Source organism: Bos grunniens, chromosome 21, assembly GCF_055505025.1.
Source record: "Bos grunniens cultivar Pamir isolate PY7600 chromosome 21, Bosgru_T2T1.0, whole genome shotgun sequence".
Classification (NCBI taxonomy): domain Eukaryota; kingdom Metazoa; phylum Chordata; class Mammalia; order Artiodactyla; family Bovidae; genus Bos; species Bos grunniens.
The window spans coordinates 45,662,576-45,688,527 of NC_141185.1; the positions used below are offsets into that span (position 1 = coordinate 45,662,576).

At 43.9% G+C, this 25,952-nt stretch overlaps 1 protein-coding gene and 1 long non-coding RNA gene across 3 annotated transcripts in view; one reads left to right on the forward strand and one right to left on the reverse strand.

Moving 5' to 3' along the window:
• The window catches only part of BNC1 (basonuclin zinc finger protein 1), a 28,766-nt gene extending 24,866 nt beyond the window's left edge, over positions 1–3,900 (reverse strand). Inside the window, exon 1 of one of the 2 annotated variants that reach the window (XM_086364274.1) lies at positions 3,688–3,900. In XM_086364274.1, coding sequence (XP_086220400.1) covers positions 3,688–3,696 — 9 coding nt within the window. In that variant the 5' untranslated portion in view covers positions 3,697–3,900. The remainder of the gene's footprint in view (positions 1–3,687) is intronic. The other variant, XM_086364275.1, reaches the window with a different exon arrangement.
• A 46-nt stretch (positions 3,901–3,946) lies between these two features.
• LOC147349568 (uncharacterized) lies at positions 3,947–11,432 on the forward strand. The gene is made up of 2 exons (XR_015149979.1): positions 3,947–5,223; positions 6,568–11,432. It is a non-coding gene; the product is annotated as an uncharacterized LOC147349568 (long non-coding RNA).
• The last annotated feature ends 14,520 nt before the right edge of the window (positions 11,433–25,952 follow it).

Sequence of the window (25,952 nt, forward strand, 5' to 3'; positions counted from 1 at the left end):
AGCTGATGCAGAATTGAAAACAACTTTGATGTTCGCTAGCACCTACTGAAGGATCACACAAAGAATCTGTAAGAGTAGACAAAGTAATATAACTCTGTGAAGAAAGTTAGCAGCCTGGATTAAGTTTACTTGAGACAACCATTTCCTTCCACGTAGGCTGTTTGGACCTGGCCTTCACAACATTTTATTTGTCTGTCTCTCTATTCTCTCACATTAGCTAACTGAAATTATCAGCCCCCACCGGCTAGGCAGAATCCTCCTGTGGTATGTTAGGCTGGTTTATAATCATGAGTCCATGCGTGGACTGGAATAGCGACAGCTGGTTTGCTTATTCATGCAAAGTTTGAGGAGACCCCAAGTTGGACCCTGGCGAACCAGGTCTGCTCTGTTTAGACCCACTCTTTCTGGATAAAATAGGCATGTGTCTGAGTAGAGAAATGGGGCTGCACCGTAATCTTGGAATTTCCAGAATTAGGAAAAAGGGCTTCAAAGAATGACAAGAGCAAATAAGGTTTTTTAGGTGGAAACCAATGTAAAAAAAAAAAAAAAAAAAACCCTTTCCAGATGCCTCTTCTGTGCAGATCCAGTTATCTTTAACATCTCTCAGAAAAGTCATCAAAAATAAAATATCTAAATAAATAAAATTTCAAAATCTATAGACTGCTCAGAATAGTAATTTCGAAAATCTATTGACTCTCTAAATCTCGATCTCAGATTATCAAAAAGATGTGCTGCTCAGCACTGAGATTTCACCTTAGCTGTGATATTTCTCCTTCTTTTAAAACAGGACTGTTTCTGACAAAAGTAACTCATTCTAAATGACATCTGTAGAGGTGAAAATTCACCCTGGGGTAAAGCACTTGCTCCTCCTGCAAGTAATTTACCTCGTGGAACCTTCAGGGCAACTCTTTAATGGCCACTGTCAAAATAACTTCTAAAGCCATACACAAAAGCTAAAAGACACTTATACCCCTCACCCTGTTCACTGTGGTTTAACTGTACTGGCAAACTGAACTTTTCAAATGTCTTCCCATTTATATTTATCCCTAGGCGTTCATAAATTCTAAGTGTATGCTTAAACGACAGTTATGATTTGTTCCACAGGGAAACCAATATGGCTCTTCTCACCCAATAGGTTGGTTCATCCTTCTTCCCAAGCTGAGGTACAGAATGCCAGCATGGGCTCGGGACGCAGGCCTAACTGCTGCATGGGAGAGGTGTGAAAAATTAAAATAATATAAAGGTAACTCTCTGTGCAAACTTTATGCTTCTACTGCAATAACTCCATTTGGGTTAATATGTCTAGTGTGAATTATAACCAAAACAAACAGATCATCATTCCACATTCCTGTAGATATCAACAGCCAAATCACTACTTCAAACTCACTACACTCTCTGATTGAAAAAGAAGCATCCTTACTATTCTGAAGGGAATACAACAATGGACATAGATGATATTCCAAATTAAATTATGCAGATGCCTGAACATGAGTTCCCAAAATATGAGTAGTACTTCTGCTAAGTGAAGATTCCACCACTTCTCAGCATTTAGCTACAACAGAACATGTTCAACCAACTTCCTTGGTGAAATTAAAGTCAGCAAACTTATAAGGTGAGAAATCAAATAATGACACATCTTATTCTTTTAGGTATGCCACAAAGGATAAAGCTATTTATCAAAATTTATTTTAGCAAAAGCGGTGGCTATCTTTCCACACCTATATAAAGCAAAAATCAAATCTTGGACAATCTATAACATTTGAAGTAATGTTCTTTTACGTGATGCACAAAAGTTTTATTTTGACATATTCAATTTAAATGAAATATTGATAAATCAAGAGATTTGGGGACAAAGGAAAAGCCATATTTATCACTGAACAAAACTGTTAACATATAAGCACATACTCGCAACCAAGAGTCTAAAAAATCTTATGAAAAGATGCCATGAAATCCAACAGCAAATTAAAATAATAAGGAACAGGACACCAGAAAAAGAAATGACCTGCTAAATGCTGTTTTTCAATTCACTTACTGTCAAGCCAAAATCTTTGTTGCTTTGATAAGAATATGCTTTTTAAAAAATGGTTGCTAAATCTGCTCTATGAATCCCAAGCTGTAGGAATACATATTTCCCCCTACACACACACACACACACACACACGCATACACACCCCGACAGGGATTCCCAGGACACCAGCGGGGCCTCTTTTAGGCCCCTTAAGTGTTAACAGCAGAGGCCTGGCTGCGACCAGGCGTCTGGCCCCATTTAAACGCCCTGTCTTCAGAGGGCTGCGGTGAGCACAGCCATAAAACGAGGGGACATTACTGAACCTTAGCGTGTCTGATCCTCCCCCCAACAACACACAACTTTACTCATACAATTAAGTGCTAGTTGGCATTCCATTTAACTGTCAAAGTCAGGCCGGTGGCAGCCCCGCCGCCACAAAGAGATGCCTTAAATGAGAAGAACATGTTTCTACACCGCATTTGAGAAAGTTTGGCTCCGAGCTATGCGCTGATTAATATCAGATCTCCTCCTTCACTCGCCGCTCTCGACAATCTTGTCACATCTGGCTGACAAATCCTTAGGAGCTTATGCAAAGCCGGGCGGCCGCTAGGGCTTGGGGTCTGGCCGGAGGAGAAGCGGGGACCACGCAGTGGCCGCCGCCCCCTTCTCCGCCCGCCGGGGGCCCCCGGTCCACCGCCCCGCGGGCCGGGACCCTGCTTCGGAGCGCGGGAGGAGAGCGGTCGCGGCACCTCCAGGCCGGGAAGCCTAGGGCGGCCCGGGATTCGACACCGCCGCCGGCTCCGCAGCCCGGTCCGGCCCGGTCACCCGCAGGAACCCCGTCCCCGCCAAGGGCCAGAGCCCCGTCTGTTAGGCTCGGACGTGGAAACACTTGAGCCCGACCCCGATTCCCGGGGCTGCGGCAACATCTCGTGCTGAACCGTTCCGCGCACCCGGCAGGTCAGCTGGAACGTTTATAAAAACTGACCCTGAACCCTCGACTCTCTGCTGTCCCAGGAAGCCCCCAGACCCGACCGCGTCTCCATTTGTAGTTTTGTACAAAAGACTCCCATCCCCATCCAACCACCCCATCCCGACAGGAGCCCCCGTCACTGCCCCTCGCCCGGCTCTGCAATTCTCTGAGGGACCCGAAGGCACGTTCAGTTCTCCAGAAACAAAATCCAGGTGAAAAACGGTCACTTTAAAATAGCAGCTGTGTAATTAATTCTGCGCTAAGAGCGGTTGAAACAGTTAGTCCCAACGTACTGGACCGAACAGTGGAGGTGCTGAGGGGGCGGGAAAACGCGCGAAGGGAGGACGCGGCCGCCGGGTCCCTCCCGACCCCGCACTTTCGACGCTTCGACGCGGCCCCGGGGACGCCGGGGACCCGCCCTCGCCCGCCGACCCCGGTCTCACACCCGGAGCGCGTCGGGCAGCTCCGGGGCGTCGGGCGGAGACGGGTCCGGGCGCCCCCACGGGCCCTCCCCGCCGCGGAGACGCTCCCTCACGCCTGGCCCCGGAGAAGGGCCGCGCCTCCGCCGCCCCTACCGCGCAGGTGGCCTTCGGGGAGGTGGCCCGGGGCGCGCCCCCGAGAACCGAGCGGCCCCGGATCCGAGTGGCGTTCCCGGCCGCCCCACCCCGCGCGCTGAGGGCCCCGCGTCCGCGGAGGGCGCCGTGCTTACCTCGGCCATCCTGCGGCCGCTGCAGTGCCGGGGCTACCGGCGCGTGTCTCCGTCCCGGGTCGCCCCGCGTCCGCCCCAGCTCGGCGGGCGCCGCCTCATCCAAGCTCCGGCCGTCGGGGCCCGCCGCGGCGAAGTGGGCGGCTCCCCGGGCGCCCCGGCCGCGCGGCGCGGTGGCCGCCCCCGCCCGCCCGCCGCGCACCGCGTGTGCCCGCACGCCCGCCCCCTGCGCCCCGGGGGGCGCCCCTCCCCCTCTCCCCTCCCCCTCCCGCCGGGCCGCCGAGTCGCCCGCGGCTGAGGCGCTGCTGCTGTGCCGCCGGGAAGCCGCCTCCCGCCGGGGCGGCCCACGAACGCGTTAAATCGATGCAGCTGAGGCGAGGCCGTGGCCCCGGCAGACAGCGGAGACCTCGCCGGCGGCCGGCGCGGAGGTGTCTGCCCCCGCTGGGCTTGAAGGCACTTGTCGGGAAAGACACGGACGTGTCGATGTTTGCCTATCCCGGGGAAGGGCGAAACGCTCTGAAGTTCTCTCTCTGGCTCCCATCGCGGGCGATGATCCTGCAGCCCTGCCCACCCCGGGGCGCACTCGGGGTCCCACCACGGCCAAGAAGAGGGCTGTGCCATCCTCATCACCAAAAACTTTATTACCATAGGAAGTGGTGGTGGGGGTGGGGGACGTATCCCAGGATGTGGAGAAAGGAGGGCGCCAGGAAGGTTTATTACAACCGCTAACGGGGCAGTCCCGCTTCCTTTCTGTAGTGTGAGTTAGTCAGTTCCCGCTTTACCGAGTCCCGAGGATGAGTGACTGCTCTCTAAGCCTCAGTTGCTTCCGTTGTAGAATGGGATTAAGTTTTCACCTACCTTATGGGATGTTAAGGACAAAATGAAATGTCCTGGGAAACCTAGCAGGAACTCAGGCCCCCATGAGGAGAAGGGGAGGCGGCCTGCGGGGGGAGCCTGGCCTTCTGTCCTGGGGACACAGCGTCCTTCACCTCTAGGAGCAGACAGACATGGCCTACGGCTGCTGAAACAGGACCCAGCTTTTCTTCTGCCCCGCGCTGGGGCAGACGCAGACCCTGCAGGAGAGTCTTGCCTTCTCTCCCTTTTCAGGTCCCTAAAAGAATTCTCTGAAGGCTTTCAGGTCCCTAAAATAATTCTCTGAAGGCTGGACTTAGTGGGGATCCTGCCTTCATCTCCCCCAGTTTATCCCACCTACTTTGCTGCTAGTGAAGATCTTTGAAGGAGAAAAAGGAAAAAAAAAAACCCCAAAACCTTGCACATTGTGAAAAAAGATATGAAATGGAAGGGAAAAGAAGGGAGTTGCAGACATTCAGACAGAGGGTCCTGGCTCTGAACCTCACAGACCTCTGAGTGGAAAAGGAGAGAAAGGAGCAGCTGTGGTGTCTGTGGAGGAAAGTAGGAGAATATGGCCTTCATGGAGTAGTCCAGAGAGCTCCTGCTGCCTGTGCCTGGCAGGCTGGACACACACATCTTGCATCCTGGTTGTGCCCTGGGTCTGCAGCGTGGTGCCCTTCCGTGCAGGTATGAGGTTGCCTGACCTCCTGTGATGGTCTCTCTTTGCCCTGCCTTGGCAAGGTGTTGGCAAGATGCATTTTCTCACATGAATGTTTTTATTATGAAGCTTTGCTTTGTGAATTGCAAACCTAAACAGCTTACCTTCCGTTCATATCCTCCTCCTTCCCACTCCCAGCATTTTGACCTTTCTCCTCCTCTCTGCCTGTTGTAATGCAATGCATCCTTCAGGAACTTTCTCAAATGTCACCGCTTCTCAGAGGCCTTCCCTGATCCACCAGCCCTCCACTCCGCCTGCTTTTGTCCTCTTCTGACCCGCAGGCACTTGCAGCTGCGTCTCTTATTGTGCTTATTACATTCTCTAGCCTGGTCGTGATGTGTCCTTGTCTTGACTTCTTTGGTCATTACTCATCTTAGTGACTTCTGTGTTACGAGTTGCTGCAGCAGACAAAGCCCAGGTTTTGGAGTTAGAATGGTTTGGGTGTAGCTGGTTCCCACAATTGGAAACTGGTTGAGGAGGACAGCTTTCTTAGTCTCACTGTTCTCATCTTTAAAAGTAGGTATGAAGTCCTGTCCTAGTTAGATAGGTAGAGTTAAATAAGATAGTTTCTGTTCTGTGAACGCTATTCTACTCCCTTTCTGCTGCTTGTAAAACTGATCTTGTAATTAATTTAAATTCATTTCCAGAGAAGTTCTTGGTTTCAGCATTCTTGAATAGCCGTATAGGCTTATAAATACACTGAAATGTCAAAGACCCAGACAGTGGCCCAGCTGTCTCATTGACAATTTTAGTCAGTATCTTTGTGTTGTAAAATTAATTTACAACCTAATTATATTTTAGTAAAACCTTTCACTAGAAGCAAAAATCAGGACCAACCTGTTTAACTCTAGTTACAGACAAGGAGAATTTTTGGCAATACACAATTTGAAAATGTGAAAAAAGCCTGTCTGTTCCAACATGCACCGTTGGGATACACATATGCATGCATGCATGCTCAAGGATGTCCTACTCCTTGTGACCCTATGAACTGTAGCCCGGCAGGCTTCTCTGTCCATGGGATTTCCCAAACAAGAATATTGGACTGGGTTGCCATGCCCTCTTCCAGGGTATCTTCCTGACCCAGGGATCGAACCTGCATCTCCTGCATTGGCAGGCGAATGCTTTAACACTGTGCCACCTGGACACCTGAGGATGCACGTATACATTTCTCCAAATGTGACAATTTGGACCCATATAGGGAATCAGTTAGGACTAGATGAAAATTGCTGATTTTTTTTCTACAGGTTCATCGAGAACCATATACCTACCTGATAAGTGTGACTTCTGACGTCAGCCTTCCTATTTATTCCCAGATTTGATGGACTTCTCTGCCTCTCCTTGGAAACATGTAAGCAGAAACTGGGCCAGAGAAACCACCCCTGAATGAAGAAAAGGATGTGGCACTAGCTGGGTAAGGATCATCCAGACCATGCTTCTCTTCTTCTGGTCAGTAATGGGCATGAGTTTCCTGTCTCCAGGCCTCAGCTTCTTCAGCTGGTGAATGGTGTACCCCGAGGGCCTACCCCGTTCTCACAGTTCTCCCTTTTTGCCTCTGTGTGCTTCTTTGCTTCAGCCTGGCCATTTCTTGTTTGTGTCCAGTTTGTTGTTGTCGTGAGCATAAAAAAACAGTATCTTCACTGATACCAGGGATTAAAAAAAAGCTTTATTAAAAAGAGTAAAAGTCGAGAAGGCGTAAATTAAGAAAAGCCCTGTGACCTGTTCTTAAGGAGGCATAAAGCTGCTCTGTTTTTTTTTTTTTTTAAGTAATTCCTTTTAAAAATATTTTTATTTATTTATGACTGTGCTGGGTCATTGTTGCTGCATGGGCTTTTCTCTAGTTGTGGCGAGTGGGGGCTACTCTCTAGTTGCTGTGCCCTTGCCCTTGCTGCTTATGGTGGTGGTTTCTCTTATTGTGGCACATGGGCTTAGCTGCTCCATGGCATGTGAGATCTTCCTGGATCAGGGATCGAACCCTGTGTCTTCTGCATTGGCAAGCAGATTGTTTACTGTTGAGCCACCAGGGAAGCCCAAAGCTGCTCTTCTTAAGTGAGAGGCTTGGCTGGGTTGCCCTGTTCTTGAATGAGGCCTTTCCTGGGAGGTATGCTATGATGGCCCACCCTGAGAACTGTTGGTGTATCCTGAGAGGCGGGGCAACTTGAGCTGGGGTAGGCAAGACAGGTGGGGGTTGTGTGAACTGAGAGCCAGTGCCTGTGTGAGGTGATCAGTTTTTATTCTGCTTGTCATCAGCTGGGAATGTGGGCTTACTTATGCCAGATTTCCTGAGTTTTCAAGAGAAGCTGGAAATATCCTGATATCTAAAAGTTTGCAACTCATTAAAATTTTTGATAAATACTGTTTGAGTCAAACAAAGTATGTTTTCGGGCTGAATCTGGCCTATGTGCTGTTCATGTGCATGCTCTGCTATATATAGTGATGTCTTCTTTGGGTCCTGGGTTTGTACTATATAGTAGATGTGCAGTAAACATTTGTAGGATGAGTATCACTCCTGATGCAAAATGGCTCAATGCCTACTTTAGCTTTAAATGGAATTCTCAAAAGCCACCTGGAGATTAGTAGCAACCTTTTTGTTCTGGATTCAGAGCTCACTAACGGGCTGATAAACTTTTATTTTTTTTTTTTTTAAGATTTTTTTTGATGTGGCCTATTCCCAAAGTCTTTATTGAATTTGTTACATACTGCCCTTGCTCTGTGTTTCGGCTTTTTGGCCATGAGGCATATGAGATCCCAGCTCCTCAGCCAAGGATCGAACCTGCACACTCCCTCATTGGAAGGCAAATTCCAAACCACTGGAAGTCTCTGGGCTGGTAAACTTTTACAGTGTTTATGCACTGATGAGACTGCCTCTAGTTGATAATAGTTCTATGAAATATAGAATTGCCGCTCACTGAAAAACTAATTCTCACAAGAAGTTTTTCTCCAGTGGGAACGAATGAACTTGAAAAAAAAAATTTTTTTTTTAATTAAAAAAGGGTATTTTAAACCATGGGGTCCTCATTATAAAAAGGAAAAAATCTCCAGCTTTAGCTCTGTGGAGTTTTGGGCACCACTGATGGGAACAGCATATTCCAGCATGGTGTGTGGGTGGCTGCCCCCCTCTCTTCTGATCTTACCTGTGGCTGGAGGAGGAACTGCCCTTGGGCGGTTGGCAGGAGGAATGTGAGGCCAGAGGAGCTGGACAGGGAAAGGCTTCTGACATGCGGGGTGGGCAGAGAGCCATGGCTCTGTCAGAAGTCTTCTGAGGTGGCCTCACCTGAGTCCTCCACCTTCCTCAGAGGACGGTGTCGGGAAACACTAGGAGGCAAGAGTCATATTGGCTCGGTCACCTCCCAGCCCAGACACAGACACCTGGTGGCGGCAGGTCTGGGCACATCTGGAGCTCAGCTCAGCAGTGGATCCTGACTAAGCAGCGTTCAGGCCAAACTGCACCCCCCACCCCACCGCCCCCAGCTGCCTGCTGAGGGGCAGGCCGGCCTGCTGCAGGCCTGGCCCAAGTGTTGCAACTCCTTCCCTCCAGCCCCTGGGCTGCTCCCTATGGAGAGGAAGGAGATGAGGCTGTCCCAGAGGTGGCACAGGGTTTTGGTGGCAGAGACCTGTTCGGGTTTCTCCACTTCTCACACAAGGTCAGGGACTAGGGAACCACAATACCCTGAAGGGCCTGCTCCACAGAGGGGAATGCGCTGGGTCTTGTGTTGTGGGTTTGGTAGCCAAGACTGCTAAATCTCAAGGAGGGGATGTCAGAAAAAGAGTGATAAATTCTGTCGTAAATTCCCAGCTGCAAACAAACCCAGGCCTGATTCTCAGCTGCTTCCCTGTTCGTGTCTGCCAGTACTGCGGTGTGTGAGCATCACTGGCACTCTCAACAATTGGGAAAGAATACTCATTTCTGACACAGACAGGTCGAATGCTTATGATGGTCTTGCAAGTGTAAGGCTTGGAGAAAATTTTGTGAGTTTGGCTACTACTGTTTTGATATGTTTGGGATATGTGAAGTTAGCTTCTCATTTAATCTGTCCTCCACGGCCTTTAAACAACTGGCGACAGTCATAAGAAGGCCTGCCTTCTGAACAGCTCATTCTCTCTTCACCAAGGCAGTGGAAAGAAAATATTACAAGTGGACCCCTCCCTGTACACTTTTATGTAGTATTACAATTTCAACTCTGAACTCAAGGAGCTCTGTTTCTAAGTAAAGTTTAGAAAAAATACTTAGTTGTTGGAAATCCCTTAGATTGGCCCTTCGCATATCAAGTTGATGGATTTGGAGTGGGTTTTATCAGGAAGGGAAACAAGTGAACATGTGTCAAAAGAAAACTTGTAAGGTTCATTATACCCTGGAATATGGCATCTTCTGCAAATTTAATGACCTATTATTCAAGTCAAAGGAGAAAATATTTGGGTTCCTATAACTGAGAGTTCAAGATTAGGTCATATTACTTTTGGAAATTGGGAAAGAAAGGGTTAGGGAAGATGGACCATAGGATGGATTTTAAATCATTCTCAATTACCCACTGATATCAAACTAAAAATATTTCTTTGGGAGTATTCTTAAGGGAAAAGAGAGCTGTTGGAAAAACAAACTTAGAGTTATGCATTTTAAGTTTTTGAAGCAGTAAGAACCATCTTAAAATTTTTCATATCAAATTTAGAGGAAATAGATTCCTTTTTATAGCCCTCATCTCTGATACGGAATAAAGATTAACTAGGGGACTTCCCTGGTGGTCCAGTGTTTAAGACTCCGAGCTCCCAATTCAGGGGGCCCAGGTTCGATCCCTGATTGGGGAACTAGACCCTGCATGCCCCAATGAAGATCCCACGTGCTGCAACTAGCACAGCCAAAAAAAAATTATCATGAGTTTATGCATGAAAAAGGATTGCAACAGATGCTATGATGTGATTGCCTCCTCAATCTCCATTTCATTCCTTCTAAAGCATGTAGCAGCTGTTTATCCTAGGTAGGGACCCAACCTGAACCCCACAGGTGATTGGTTCAGGTGAAAGACAGTAAAAGTGTTAGTTGCCGAGTTGTGTCCGACTTTGTGATTCCATGGAGGGCTCCACTCTCCATGGAATCCTCCCAAAGAATACTGGAGTGGGTTGCCATTCCCTTCTCCACGGGATCTTCTGACACCGAGATCAAACCAAGGTCTCCTGCATTGCAGGCAGATTCTTTACCATATGAGCCACCAGGGAAGCCCCAATCAACACCAAGGTATTTTCCTGGTCAGAGGGATTGGTTCTATCATAGGCCAATCAGCTCAAAGCTCAGGATTTTTGCTTGATGGTTATGGAAAGCCAAATTCTTCTTTCCCCATTGTCATGAAGGAGTCATATAATCTCTGATGTTACCTGTAGCTGAAGCTTTGATCAAACCATGCACGAAGCCTTAAGCCTTTTAGATTTGTGAACAGTTAAACCAGTTTTATCATGTAAGCCAATTTGAGTTTTTCCTCCTTACAGAAATAGAAATAGAAAGCTTCTCTGCTGATGTAGAACTTATATTCAGTTTTACTGGAAGATTATTCTGGGATAAAGGATAAATGAAATACCAAGTGCCCTCTGTTATAACAGTCTTTGTTCAATCTTTCACTCTCAGATGATAAAAGATTAGGAGAATCTCCAAACACAGACCTTAAATCCACAAATCCAGGGCAGGTGAGGAGATCCTTCTAATTAAAGCACATCGATTTTTCTGGTCATGCTTACCTCCTTGATCCTAAGTAAAATATTTTCCAGAAATGCACTGACCACATACTTTAATTTTTGAAGAGATTTTTCTTCTTGGCTTTTGAGATTCAGAAGTTAGGGACTGCTGATTCTTACTGTATCTAGAACAGGGCTCTTCTGGTGCTTCTTAAATAGGGGCTAACCTATAAATGTGTATATGAAGGGATTTAAAAACACATTCTTGACTTGTAGCTTCTTAAAAGTACCTTCTTATAAAATGGCATAATTGAAGACTTCTAAAAATGTAATTGCCAACTGCACTTGGGGATCCACTTTGTCAAACTGTGGCCTCTAACACCTTGTCTCGACACCAAATCAGTTTTGATACCGACATTTCTCAGAGGTGTGGCTTGAAATCCTCAAATTACCACACAAGTTTTAACAGGCCAGTTTTGTCTGTCACCAGAAGTTTAGTAATTAACAAAATGCCCCAGCACTAATGGTTTATCCAAAGGCAAGTCAGTAAGAGACATTATACAGGAAACAGACCTGTTGGCTCATGAAGGAACTTACAGAAGGAGCACCCCAGGTACATGTTATGCTCAACTTGGACCCAGTCACTGAAGCTCAGTCTGAGACTTCAAAGGGAGACCAGAAGCAAGCCGTGGGCATAGAGCCTGTATATTAAAATCGAGTGACCTTCGTAACGTCCGTTCTAGGAGTCACACACCTCCGAATCATTTTCACAGCCGTGGGTATTTCGCAACAGCCTTTGTTACACACCTTCTAATCAAAGCTAGTGGTTTTCTTGGGAGTCTGAAACAGAGCACATAACAGCCAGTGAGTAACCTGCCAGTAATGCCGTGGTGACAATTCTGCTTTGTTCTGTGGGAGTGTAAGAAGCCGAGTCAGGACACCCATCACTCTCTGCGAGTGCTGAGAAAGGAAGGTCTGCAGACTCACAGAGGGGAATGCTGTCTTTATCTGAGGTGGCTGCCAAGTCTTAAATACTAAAACATGTAGGTGTACTTGAGTAAAGAGAAGGCACTGACATTTCAAAGATAACACGATAGAAGGGAACCAAAAAAAAAAAAAAAAAAGAGAGAGAAACCAGGTTATTGGGCAGAGATGTAAGTTTACCCCTGAAAAGGTGACCTGTCTTAGAACCTCGCCATCCTCAGATCCTGGCAGAAGGGTCCACACACGTCCTCATGCTCGTGTTTCTGCTGAGCAGGCTTTCTGCCCAGACCTCTTCTCTCACTTTCTCTCTTCAGGACACCCCTAATGGATTGCAGATGTCCCATTTGGTTAGAAGCACGTTTCGGATACATCTGCCCTTCTTGCTTTTATGCAAAACACACCTGCAAATCTTTATCTTTGGTTAGATTTACCACACATTTGAAGCTTTGAAATCTTGGTCCAGTGGGAAGGAGGAGTGTGTCACCACCCTCTTTCTTCAGCTGGATTCCACAGTGGTCAATAGCCTGTGGGGGGATGTTTTCATTTCTATTAATATTTAAATATAAGAGTCAGGAAGACTTTCACAGCCCAGACCTACTCAACTGAAGACCAATTCATTTCTTAAAGCCTATAGAATCTATGGAAAAAAAAATCTATGATGACTGTGGATGGACAGCCATAGTGTGTGTATGTGATTTCCTGATTTTCTGAGTCTTAATGAAGAAGGTAGGACCACAGCACCTGAAGAAGAGAGGACAATAAAATGTTGGCAGACTGGTGAGGATATGGTTACAGGACCAAATGTGCCTTGAAAATGCATGTGATGTATTATTTCCAATAAGTGAGTAAGTCCCTCTAGGCCTCAAGGAAGATTTTCAACCACTCCCTTTATTCATTCAGCTTCAGGATATTCCATCCCAGCACCCAGGGAATGACAAATGCCACTTAAATAGTTCTGAGAGAATAAAATAATAAAATCATGAACTGCCTCTGGGAGGTTGAGAAGGAAATCCATATTTAGTGTGGTTTTGCAAGCAAGTGGTAAGCACTGGTTAGCTGAACACTAGCTTTCGGAGGCTGGGTTTTCTACATGTGTTAAGTGATGGAGGTGGAGTAAAGTCATTTGTTTGTTGCACAAATAATTATTTTTTAAAAATATTTTATTTTATATTGGAGTATAGCTGATTAACAATGTTGTGATAGTTTCAGGTGAACAGTGAAAGGACTCATCCATACATATACATGTATCTGCTGCTGCTGCTGCTGCTAAGTCGCTTCAGTCGTGTCCGACTCTGTGTGACCCCAGAGACGGCAGCCCACCAGGCTCCCCCGTCCCTGGGATTCTCCAGGCAAGAACACTGGAGTGGGTTGCCATTTCCTTCTCCAATGCATGAAAGTGAAAAGTGAAAGTGAAGTCGCTGAGTCATGTCTGATTCCTAGCGACCCCATGGACTGCAGCCCACCAGGCTCCTCCATCCATGGGATTTTCCAGGCAAGAGTACTAGAGTGGGGTGCCATTGCCTTCTCCGATACATGTATCTATTCTCTCCCAAATTCCCCGCCCATTCAGGCTGCCACATAACATTGAGCAGAGTTCCTTGTGTTATACAGTAGGTCCTTGTAGGTTATCCATTTAAAATATAGCAGTGTGGACATGTCCATCCCAAGCTCCTTAACTATCCCTTCCCCTAGTCCTTCCGCCTGGCAAGCACAAGTTCCTTCTCTAAGTCTGTGAGTCTGTATCTGTTTTGTAAGTTCATTTGTAGTATTTCTTTTTAGATTCCTCATATAAGTGATGTCATGTGCTATTTCTCCTTCTCACAAATAATTTTTGATACTGAGTGCCTTGTGTGTGTTAGACATTGCCAGTACCTGAGGCCGTAAGAGACCAAGTCTCTGTCCTCATGAGCAGCCCCTCCATAGAACTGTCACTTCCTGGTCATGACCTGTCATTCACTGATGACCCTGGGTATTGGCTAGAATTTTCCACCCCACCTGGACCTTCATTAATTCCTGGATTTCAGTGTTCACGTGGTCTGCCTATCCAGTAATCTGGCCCTATGATTCTTGGACCTCCCGGGCTTCAACATCTCTTCCCTTTCTGCCATCTGTGTATTTTGCCATCTGACTCCTCTGTTTTCCCTATTAGTCTCTTCCTTGCCTCTGTCTCTTACCTATGGAGTAAGAACCCCATTTCTATTACTCAGATTATTATCTCCCATAACCCATAATTCCCTGGCACCACTATCCTTCTGCAGCATCCAACAACCAAATTCTAAACCTGGATCAATACCTTAATCAGCCTCCTCAGCTTCAGCATACAGACTGACTGTTGATGGAGAAGCAGAATGATGGCGGGGGTTGGTGTCTCTATCCCAGTGCCACATTTTCATGGAAAACTCCCCTTTTTATTCCCCTCAGTGATTTAGCCAAAATACATTTAAACACCTGTTTTACTTTTTTATTTTTTAATTATTTCTTCTCTCCCTCTTTTTATCAGGCCATACCACGGAGCATGCAGGATATTAGTTCCCTGACCAGGGATCGAACCCATGTCCCCTGAAGTGGAATTGTGAAGTCCTAACCACTGAGCTGCCAGGGAAGTCCTAAACACCTGTGTTAAATATCTTCTCCAGTCTCAGGGGATGGTGTTCCTCTTCCCTTCCCTACTGAGACCTATTAGTAATACTTTCTCTTTGTTGTATCTTCAGACACTGAATACTAATTGAAAGATACGCTCTTTCAATTAGTTCTGTCGGTCTCAGCCTATAAATATTTTAAACTCTCCCATTTTAGGGGAAGAAAACAGTTAAGTGTTAGAGTGAACTGTTGTATCAATGGACTCCTCCTTCCAAGTCTCCCAGTGTTCACACGTTCCATAGTCCCCTCCCATGTGGACTCTAGGTTTGACCATGTAATTTGCTTTGGGTAAAGTGTCATTGGCAGATGTGATGCAAGTAGAGGCTTGGCAACACTGAGCTTCTCTCTCTTAGTTTATGGTAAGTCCCCTACATACCAACAAGCTCCGTTCTAAGAGTATGTTCATAAGTCCAATTTGTTCATTAAGTCCAATGAAGTTAGCCTAAGTACCCAACTAACACAATCTACTATATAGTACTGTATTATAATAGGTTTATAATGCTTTTCACACAGAAAATATGTAACTAAAAATAAAGAACATTTTTAATCTTACAGCACAGCACCTTGAAAAGTGCAGTAGTACAGAACAACAGCTGGCACTTTTTAGCAGTACCCGCTGCATCACTGTTGCTTTTCTACTTGCTTCTGGAAATCCTGGGCTTGAAATAAAGATACTGTGCTGCTGTACAGTAAAGTGCACACAAGCACAGCCACTTGTAGAGCATGCGTGCACGTAACGACGTACGCCAGACATGTGAACTAATGTACGTGATAGGGCAGGTTCTCATCTTTGAAAGTTCACAAGCTGAAAGTTTGTATGTAGGAGACTTAACTGCATTCCCTTTTGGAGCCCAGCCACCATGTTATAAGGAAGCCCAGACTGTTCTGCTAGAGACAGTGGCCATGTGGAAGAGGCCCTGTAGCATGACTGACCAGTTTGGGAGAGAGGATCTGTGATCACATGGACAGAGAAGCCTGGTGTCCCAACTAGCCCAAGTACATGACCCACCAGTTGAGTATAGCCCAAGACTGACCACAGGAGAGCTGACCAGCAGGAGAGCTGCTAGAGCAATTGATAGGATCCTGAGAAATGATATATTTTTAAGTCATAACTTTTAGAATTATATCTGAAACAACCCTGTACAACAAAAAACCCAGAACATTCCTTTGGATCTCACACCTTCTCCACTCTTTCCTCTTCTTCTTGTCCTAGCTTTTCAGGTAGTCTACACTTGTTGCTCACTTCCTTGTTCCCGTCCAACAGGCATTCTTCCCCTGTTCACACTGTCCTCTGCTGTATTAGTCTCCGTGGACCACAACTTCCCTGAGTTCCACAGCATCTTGTGCTCCTGGTTCTCCTCGTTCCTCTCTCACCAGACATTTTCCATGAGCTTTGTGGGTTCTTCTTTCTCCACCTGCACTTTGGATGTTCCTCAGGGTCTGTCCTCAATCATCTGTTGTTTGTACTTCACACTCTGCCTCCTTTGGTTTAGACCCTGCACTTAGAGTATAAACAGTATACACCATCCTAAGCCTGTAGGCCACTATTGTGCATAGAAGTTTTTTTCTAAGCAAGCTTACCTCCATGTCTCTGCTCCTATCTCTCTCTTTTTAAAAAGATACTTATTTATCTGTCTGTGTTGGGCTTGGTTGCAGCACGCAGGCTCTCTAGTTGTGTCATGCAGGCTTGGTTGCCTGGCAGCATATGGGATGTTAGTTCCCCGGGATTGAACCCATGTCCCTGAATGGGAAGGTGGATTCTTATCCACTGAACCACCAGGGAATTCCTTCCACTCCTCTCTCTTTTGCCTGGAATAACTTCACCAGCTGAGGTGGAACATTGCTCCCCCACCTCCCTATTGGCTAATTCCTGCTCTTCCTTTACACTTAGTTTAAACTCATTCAAAAAAAAAATAAATAAATAAATAAACTCATTCATGGTCCTCCAAGAAGTCTTTGCTGAAAGTTCTCTGTTTTCCTTTTCCAGGTTGGGCTAGATGTCCCTATTCCTTGCTATACTCTGAGAATAGGTTTCCTTTGCATGTAACACATTTAAATTGTTCTCTTACATGCCCTCCCCATCTATTAGACTCTGCTCCTTGATGACAAAGGCCATACCTTACTAATTTAGTATCTCCCAGGGTTTAGCATAAAATGCTTGGTGTATCATCTTTGCCCAGTAATAGGTGTTCAATGAATGATTGTTGAGAGATTGAATTGTAGCATCAATATCCTTCGGAATTCTGTTCCATTTTAGGTTTTCATATCTCTATAAGGGAAATTGGCCTGTAATTATGTGTATGTAAGTCAAAGAAATTTGGAGTCCATGGACATATTTGTTTTATAACATCAATTGGTAGCTTCCTATTTTCCCCAATGCTGCTGCTGCTGCTGCTAAGTCACTTCAGTCATGTCCGACTCTGTGCAACCCCATAGACAGCAGCCCACCAGGCTCCCCCGTCCCTGGGATTCTCCAGGCAAGAACACTGGAGTAGATTGCCATTTCCTTCTCCAATGCATGAAAGTGAAAAGTGAAAGTGAAGTCGCTCAGTCGTGTCCGACTCTTTGCGACCCCATGGACTGCAGCCTACCAGGCTCCTCTGTCCATGGGATTTTCCAGGCAAGAGTACTGGAGTGGGGTGCCATCGCCTTCTCCTCCCGAATGCTATGGAAAAGTTATTATTTTTTTTAACATAGAAATTATGTTTCTCTAAGATTTGACAGCATTCAAACCTGCTGGTCAAATAGCTGGCAAATAGATTGGCAAACAGATGGGCAAATAGATGGGGAAACTTCATGGCAAATAGATGGGGAAACAGTGGAAACAGTGGCTGACTTTATTTTTCTGGGCTCCAAAATCACTGCAGATGGTGATCGCAGCCCTGAAATTAAAATACGCTTACTCCTTGGAAGGAAATTATGACCAACCTAGACTGCATATTAAAAAGCAGAGACATTACTTTGTCAACAAAGGTCCATCTAGTCAAGGCTATGGTTTTTCCAGTGGTCATGTATGGATGTGAGAGTTGGACTATAAAGAGAGCTGAGGGCCGAAGAATGGATGCTTTTGAAATGTGGTGTTGGAGAAGATTCTTGAGAGTCCCTTGGACTGCAAGGAGATCCAACCAGTCCATCCTAAAGGAGATCAGTCCTGGGTGTTCATTGGAAGGACTGATGTTGAAGCTGAAACTCCAATACTTTGTCCACCTGATGTGAAGAGCTGGCTCATTGGAAAAGACCCTGATGCTGGGAAAGATTGAAGGCAGGAGGAGAAGGGGACGACAGAGGATAAGATGGCTGGACGGCATCACTGACTCAATGGACATGGGTTTGGATAGACTCCGGGAGTTGGTGATAGACCGGGAGGCCTGGCGTGCTGCAATTCATGGGGTCGCAAAGAGTCAGACATGACTGAGCGAGTGAACTGAACTGAACTGAAACCTGCTGGTTGGGCTAGAGGGTTTTTTTAAATAGTTTTTTTCTATTCATTTTCCTTTATTACTCTTCAAGTTTTCTGTTTCTTATACCTTATTTTATTTATTTTTAGGCAGAAATGTCCATCTAGTGCTATTTTAAATTAAATCTAATGCTGTTTTAAAATTAAGTAACACATAATTGTGTGCATTATATAATAATTAAAAATATTATAGTTATTATTATGTGAATTTTCTCAATTCTAATTCTTTCTTTTTTTCCTCTTAATCAGATTTTTCACTATATTGTCTATTTTTAATTTGTTCCTTCATCAGTTTCTTTTATCTTCATTATTTTCCTAATCTAATTTTTCTTAGGATTTCTTTAGTGCTCTATATCTAGAACTTTAAGTTGAATGCTAAATTCTTTTCAAAAAATTTTTGTGCTATGATTTCAACTCTGAATGTATCATTAGCCACATTTGCTATATTTTCTTATGTAATATATCCAGTTATTTTTCTGGATCATCTCTTACTATATTATCAGTATTTTTCATTGAGCCAGGTGTTATTTAAAGCTTTCCAGTTCATTAATGCCTTCTGTTTTGTTCTTAAACTGTATGCTTTATTACTTTACTACACTTTGATCAGAGACTATAGCAAATATAATTTGTGTTTGTTTGTGTATATCTTAGGGCTATGTCTTGGGAATCTTGGAAGGCTGTTTGGAAAGTGGTGCTGATTTGTGGATAGCCTAAAATAAAAGGGGTTAAAAATACTAAGGGAGAAAAAGTTACATCAACCAACTTTTCTTATGTGCTATTTTCCTTCACCATTGCACTTACTATCCTGTGTCATAATTGCTTGTTTGTATTTAATGTCAGACTGAGTCAGGCTTATTCATCAGGTATCCCGGTTGGGGCTCAATAAATATATTTCTTTACTAAATAAATAAATATTTTTGAGTTTTCTTTTTTAACCCAACGTGAGATTCCTTGTTTTCTAAAATGGTTCCTGGTCTAATTGCTATACTTGCTCTGACTTAAGGGATTTCATTACATACTTTCTCACTCAGTATTTCTTTGCTATTTTTCATGCTATTTCAACACACAAAGTATGTTCTTTTAACTTTGACTATTTGGAAGCCAACAACCATATTGTTAAACCTAGTAATAATTTTCTTTAAACATTTTATACATTTTTTTTGTTCTGTACTGAATCAAAGCTGGTATTTCTTGACTCCCTTTGGTAAGAAGAAATATGCTCTTCTGCGCTTTCCTCTTCTTTCTCTTCCTCTTCCCATTCTTCTAAAATATAATCAGACAATAGGTATGATACTTATATATTGCTGTGTAACAAATTGTCCCAATATGTAGTGACTTAAAAGAACAGACATTTATTATCTTGTAGAATGTGGCTTAGCTAAGACCTATGGCCCAGGGTCTATAGTACGATTGAGTCAAGGTGTTGGCTGGGGTTGCAGTCATCCCAAGGTTTCTCTGGGGCAGCATTTATCTCTCACTCACCCATGGGGCTGTTGGCACCCTCAAAAGATCTAGTTCCAAGCTCACTCATGTGACTCTTGGCAGGCGCCAGGCCTGGCTGGTTGTTTGCCAGAGTTATCAGTTTCTCGTCACATCTATAGAGCAGCTTACAACAACATGGCAGTACTTCCTTCAGAGAAAGCAGGCTAGAACAAGAAATGGGGAACTAGGTGGAAGCTAGAGTTGTTCTGTAACCTCATCTCGGAAGTGATATCCCATTCCTTCTGCTGCCCTTTGCCAGAAGAGTGTCCCTAGGTCCAGTTCACACTGGGTAGGAAATTTCACCAGGACCTGAATACTGGGAGGAAGGGCTCTGTGGGAAACCCCTTAGAAACTGTCTCCCACAATATAAAACTTTCTCTTTTTAATCTTTCAAAGTGTTTTTCTTTCTTTTGTTCCAATATCTTTATCAGTTATTATTATTATTTTGTTTTAATTGGAGGCTAATTACTTTACAATATTGTGGTGGGTTTTGCCATACATTGACATATTATTATTTTTAAGTTGGCTTTGTCAGGTCTTAGTTGTGGCACGTGGTATCTTGGTTGTGTCTTGCGGGAACTTTCATTTCAGCATGAGGATTCTCTTGTTGTGGCCCTTGGGCTCACTAGATACAGCGCTCAGGCTTAGTTGCTCTGAGGCATGTGGGATCTTAGTTCCCTGACCAAGTATCGAACTTGTGTCCCCTGTGTTGCAAGGCAGATTCTTAACTACTGGGCCACCAGGGGTGTCCCTGTATCAGTTATATAGACATCAGTAATATTCTTTTCCTATAACTTGTAAAAACCTGATGCAGATTTTAATACTTATCTCCAATTTCAATAATGACCCCTGTTTATTTTTAAATTATAGCTTTACGATTAATGATCTCTGGGTCAGGAAGATCCCCTGGAGAAGGAAATGGCAATTCACTCCAGTACTATTGCCTGGAAAATCCCATGGACAGAGGAGCCTGGTAGGCTACAGTCCATGGGGTTGCAAAGAGTCGGACACGACTGAACGACTTCACTTACGATTAATAGTTCTTTTACTAATTTGGACCACAGTGATTTGAATACTCTTGAAGAATCTCTGCTTAAACAGCACTGAGCTTACTAATGTTTTTGAGTCTCTGCAAATCTCAGAATGTTTTTTCTTTTCTTTTTTGTGAAAACTTGTGGCTAGGAATGAAATCCTTGGGTGTCACATCTACATAATAGTGGACTGTATAATGTTTTTCCTTTCGCTCTTTTTTATATTTATTTATTTCGCTGCACCAGGTCTTAGTTCTGGCACATGGGATCCTTTAGTTGTGGCAAGTGCGATTTTTATTAATAGTTGCAGTATGCAAATTCTTGGTTGTGGCACATGAGATCTAGTTCCCTGACCAGGGATTGAACTTGGGCCCCCTGCATTGGGAGAGTGGAGTCTTAGCCACTGGGCCACTGGACCCACCTCTGGTGTGTCCTCTTGATTTCCAGTGTCAAGTTTTTTTCCCTCCAAATTCTGAGAGCTTTGATAATTAATTCTTAACCAGCTGTTCCTTCTTTGTCAGGAATGTTTTATTCACAATTTGGCTGTCAGGTCTGTGTCCTGTTTTTAATATCTGTTGTCTTCTTTTGTTTCGTATAAAATATTTTGTATTGATTTATTCTGTTTGGTGTATCATTCTTGATGAATGAGTAGATTCTCTGTATTTTTCATTCTGCTTTTATTACTTTAAATGAAGACCCAATTTCTGCTGTTATGAGTATACTTCTGTTGCATTCTTTTTATACTGACATTGTTCATTGATGGACGTAATAAATTCTTTTATGTTATTGGAAATATTAAGCAGCTTTATCTTCAAGTTTACCTACTTGAGGAAGATTTTCCCTTGGGGTCTTACATATTCTTTAGTGCTGTAGAATTTTTTTACAAGTCCCATGTTCCATTTTCCTTTGAGTTTTTCTAAAAAGTCTTTGCTGTGCTTGTCTAAAAGACTTGAGGAACTGGATTGCTTAAAAAATACCGCATCCCGTGATTCATTTTAACATGGAGAGCCCTCCCTGGGACTAGTGCCAAAGGTTCAATCAAAAGGCTGCCAGTGACTCCCTTAGGAAGTTCCTGGATCTGAAAATGAAGGATAGACCAGGAATAGCTGTAGGTTAGCTAACCTAAATCTTTCTTGGAATAAGACTTGTGTGTAAATCAATCATTAAATACAGGTCACTCGTTCCTCCTTTGCTGAATGGCTGAACAAAGAGAATCTAGAGCAGACCAAGTTCTTTCTTATGAATGGTGGTGAATTATTTCTTTATTTTGGCTCATGTTTCAACATTTCCTCTTTATCTTATACATCTCAGGTAACTTCTGGCCCAAAGTTACAGTCAGCAGTTAATCTGCCAATTCATTTTTTCCTCTATTTTGGTTGATTTTGTTCATACCACCGTCCATACCTTTGGGTTCACTTTTCTTCTTACTGAAGTAAGCCCTTTGGTAGTCTTTTCAGTGAGCATTGTGAATGGCACATGCTCTTAGACTGTAAATCTGAAAGACTTTATTTTGCTCTGACTCATAAATGGTCATTTAGCTGTGTGAAGAATTCTGAACTGATTCTTTTTTTTTTTTAATTCCATCAGAAGTCTTCTGGCTTCTGATATTGTTGATGTGTGGTTCACTGTTGATCTAACATCATTCTGTAGCAGGAAATCTATCTTGCCGCTTACATAGGTTTAATTTTTTTCTTCCTATCCTTGGTTTTTTTCAGTTTCATGAAGATTTGCCAAGGCATGATTTGAGTTATCCTGCTCAATATTTGATGTGTATTTCTATAAGAGGAAAAATTCTCAATTAGTATATCTTCAACTATTGCTGTCTTCATTTTCTTTGTTCTCTTAATCCAGAATCCTATTAAATATATGTTCAGTTCAGTTCAGTTCAGTTGCTCAGTCGTGTCCGACTCTTTGCGACCCCATGAATCACAGCACGCCAGGCCTCCCTGTCCATCACTAACTCCCGGAGTTCACCCAGACTCACGTCCATAGAGTCAGTGATGCCATCCAGCCATCTCATCCTCTGTCGTCCCCTTCTCCTCCTGCCTCCAATCCCTCCCAACATCAGAGTCTTTTCCAATGAGTCAACTCTTCACATGAGGTGGCCAAAGTACTGGAGTTTCAGCTTTAGCATCATTCCTTCCAAAGAAATCCCAGGGCTGATCTCCTTCAGAATGGACTGGTTCGATCTTGCAGTCCAAGGGACTCTCAAGAGTCTTCTCCAACACCACAGTTCAAAAGCATCAATTCTTCGGCACTCAGCCTTCTTCACAGTCCAACTCACATCCGTACATGACCTTGACTAGATGACCTTTGTTGGCAAAGTAATGTCTCTGCTTTTGAATATGCTATCTAGGTTGGTCATAACTTTCCTTCCAAGGAGTAAGCGTCTTTTAATTTCATGGCTGCAGTCACCATCTGCAGTGATTTTGGAGCCCAGAAAAATAAAGTCTGACACTGTTTCCACTGTTTCCCTATCTATTTCCCATGAAGTGATGTGACCGGATGCCATGATCTTTGTTTTCTGAATGTTGAACTTTAAGCCAACTTTTTCACTCTCCACTTTCACTTTCATCAAGAGGCTTTTTAGTTCCTCTTCACTTTCTGCCATAAGGGTGGTATCATCTGCATATCTGAGGTTACTGATATTTCTCCCAGCAATCTTGATTCCAGCTTGTGTTTCTTCCAGTCCAACGTTTCTCATGATGTACTCTGCATATAAGTTAAATAAGCAGGGTGACAATATACAGCCTTGACGTACTCCTTTTCCTATTTGGAACCAGTCTGTTGTTCCATGTCCAATTCTAACTGTTGCTTTCTGATCTGCGTACAGGTTTCTCAAGAGGCAGGTCAGGTGGTCTGGTATTCCTGTCTCTTTCAGAATTTTCCACAGTTTATTGTGATTCACACAGTCAAAGGCTTTGGCATAGTCAATAAGGCAGAAATAGATGTTTTTCTGGAACTCTTGCTTTTTCGATGATCCAGCAGATGTTGGCAGTTTGATCTCTGGTTCCTCTGCCTTTTCTAAATCCAGCTTGAACATCTAGAAGTTCATGGTTCACGTATTGCTGAAGCCTAGCTTGGAGAATTTTGAGCATTACTTTACTAGCGTGTGAGATGAGTGCAATTGTGCGGTAGTTTGAACATTCTTTAGCATTGCCTTTCTTTGGGATTGGAATGAAACCTGACCTTTTCCAGTCCTGTGGCCACTGCTGAGTTTTCCAAATTTGCTGGCATATTGAGTGCAGCACTTTCACAGCAGCATCTTTCAGGATTTGAAATAGCTCAACTTGAATTCCATCACCTCCACTAGCTTTATTTGTAGTGATGCTTCCTAAGGCCCACTTGACTTCACATTCTAGGATGTCTGGCTCTAGGTCAGTGATCACATCATCGTGATTATCTGGGTCGTGAAGATCTTTTCTTGTACAGTTCTTCTGTGTATTCTTGCCACCTCTTCTTAATATCTTCTGCTTCTGTTAGGTCCACATCATTTATGTCCTTTATTGTGCCCATCTTTGCATGAAATGTTCCCTTGGTGTCTCTAATTTTCTTGAAGAGATCTCTAGTCTTTCCCATTCTGTTGTTTTCCTCTGTTTCTTTGCATTGATCATTGAAGAAGGCTTTCTTATCTCTCCTTGCTATTCTTTGGAACTCTGCATTCAAATGGGTGTATCTTTCCTTTTCTCCTTTGCTTTTCGCTTCTCTTCTTTTCACAGCTATTTGTAATGCCTCCTCAGACAGCCATTTTGCTTTTTTGCATTTCTTTTTCTTGGGGGTGGTCTTGATCCTGTCTCCTGTACGATGTAACGAACCTCCATCCATAGTTCATCTATTATTTATTCATTGATTTGGCTATGCCAGGTCATAGCTGCAGCACACGGGATCTTTGATCTTCATTGTGGCATGCAGGATCTTTAGTTGTGGCATGTGGGATCTGGTTCCCTGACCAGGGATCAAACCCAGGTCCCTGGCATTAGGAATGCGGGGTCTTAGCCACTGGACCACTGGGAAGCCACCGATCTTTGTTGTTTATCTTTCTATGCTCGCTTTGAGTAAATTTCCTGTATTATCTCTCAATATTATACTTTTCTTTTTATGTTCAATATAGAAGAATATATTTTATATTAATAAATACATTTTTCAATTTTAAGATTTATTATAAGTTGTTTTTCATATTCCCCTGTTCTTGTTTCATTTCTACTTATTTTGTTTAATAATTTTTTATTCTTTATTTTTTTATTCTTTTATGCATGTTACTCATTCATTTACCTCTTTGAAGATCCTGAAACAGTCATCTTAAAATCATTTTCAGGTAGCTTTTTAATTGTCATTTGATGTGGATTGAATTCATCTACTCCTTGTTTATTTGGGCTTCCCAAGTGGTTCTAGTGGTAAAGAACGCATCTGTTAATGCAGGAGACATAAGAAATGCAGGTTTGATCCCTGGGTCTGAAAGATCCCCTGGAGAAGGGCATGGCAACCCACTCCAGTATTCTTGTCTGGAGAATCCCATGGAGAGAGGAGCCTGGTGGGCTACAGTCCATGGAGTCGCAAAGAGCTGGACACAACTAAAGCAACCTCTCATTGTTGATTTAAGAGTGGGGACCAGATATAGTATCTTGGTGTAAAAATGAGATTAAGGTGGGACTCCCTTACTCATTAAAGAAGCCTGTAAAAAACAGACTAAGGCTATCACCTGGACCTGTGGTTCTTAAAGTAGCCACATTCTTAAGGAGATGAGAGAAACTCTACGTAGCATCCAGGACCTGAGAAAAGCCATGTCAATACTCAGTGTTTGGATCTGTGTGGTTCTGCAGTGATCCTGGCTTTGGTTCCCCATTTCCCATGGGGTACTTTTTTATTATTTTTAAAAATAATTTTATATTTGGTTGTGCTGGGTCCTCATTGCTGTGCAGGCTTTCTCTAGTTGCAGTGAACAGGGGCTGCTCTCTAGTCTTGGTACACTGGCTTCTCATTGCTGTGGCTTCTCTTGTTGCAGAGTATAAGCTCTACGGCACTTGGGCTTCAATCGTTGCGGCTTCTGGGCCCCAGAGCACAGGCTCAATAGTTGTGGTGCATGGGCTTAGTTGTTTCACGGCATGCGGGATCTTCTTGGACCAGGGATCAAACCCATGTCTTTTGCATTGGCAGGTGGATTCTTTACCACTGAGCCACCAGGAAAGCCCCATCATGGGGTACTTTCAAAGTCATCAAAAGTACCACTGCTTGCAAGCTTGTATTTCTGATAAATATGTAGCCCATGGAAGTACTTATTTTCTATTTGAGCATCATTATACATTTTTAGTGTTCTGTTTTTTACATTTTATCTTTCACTGTCTTTTGGTTAGAGAGAGGCTTAAAGTGTGAACTTAATTTTGACTAAGCCCTGATTCCAAATGTATAATTTATATTAGAAGTTCAATATCAATTTCATATCTTCAGT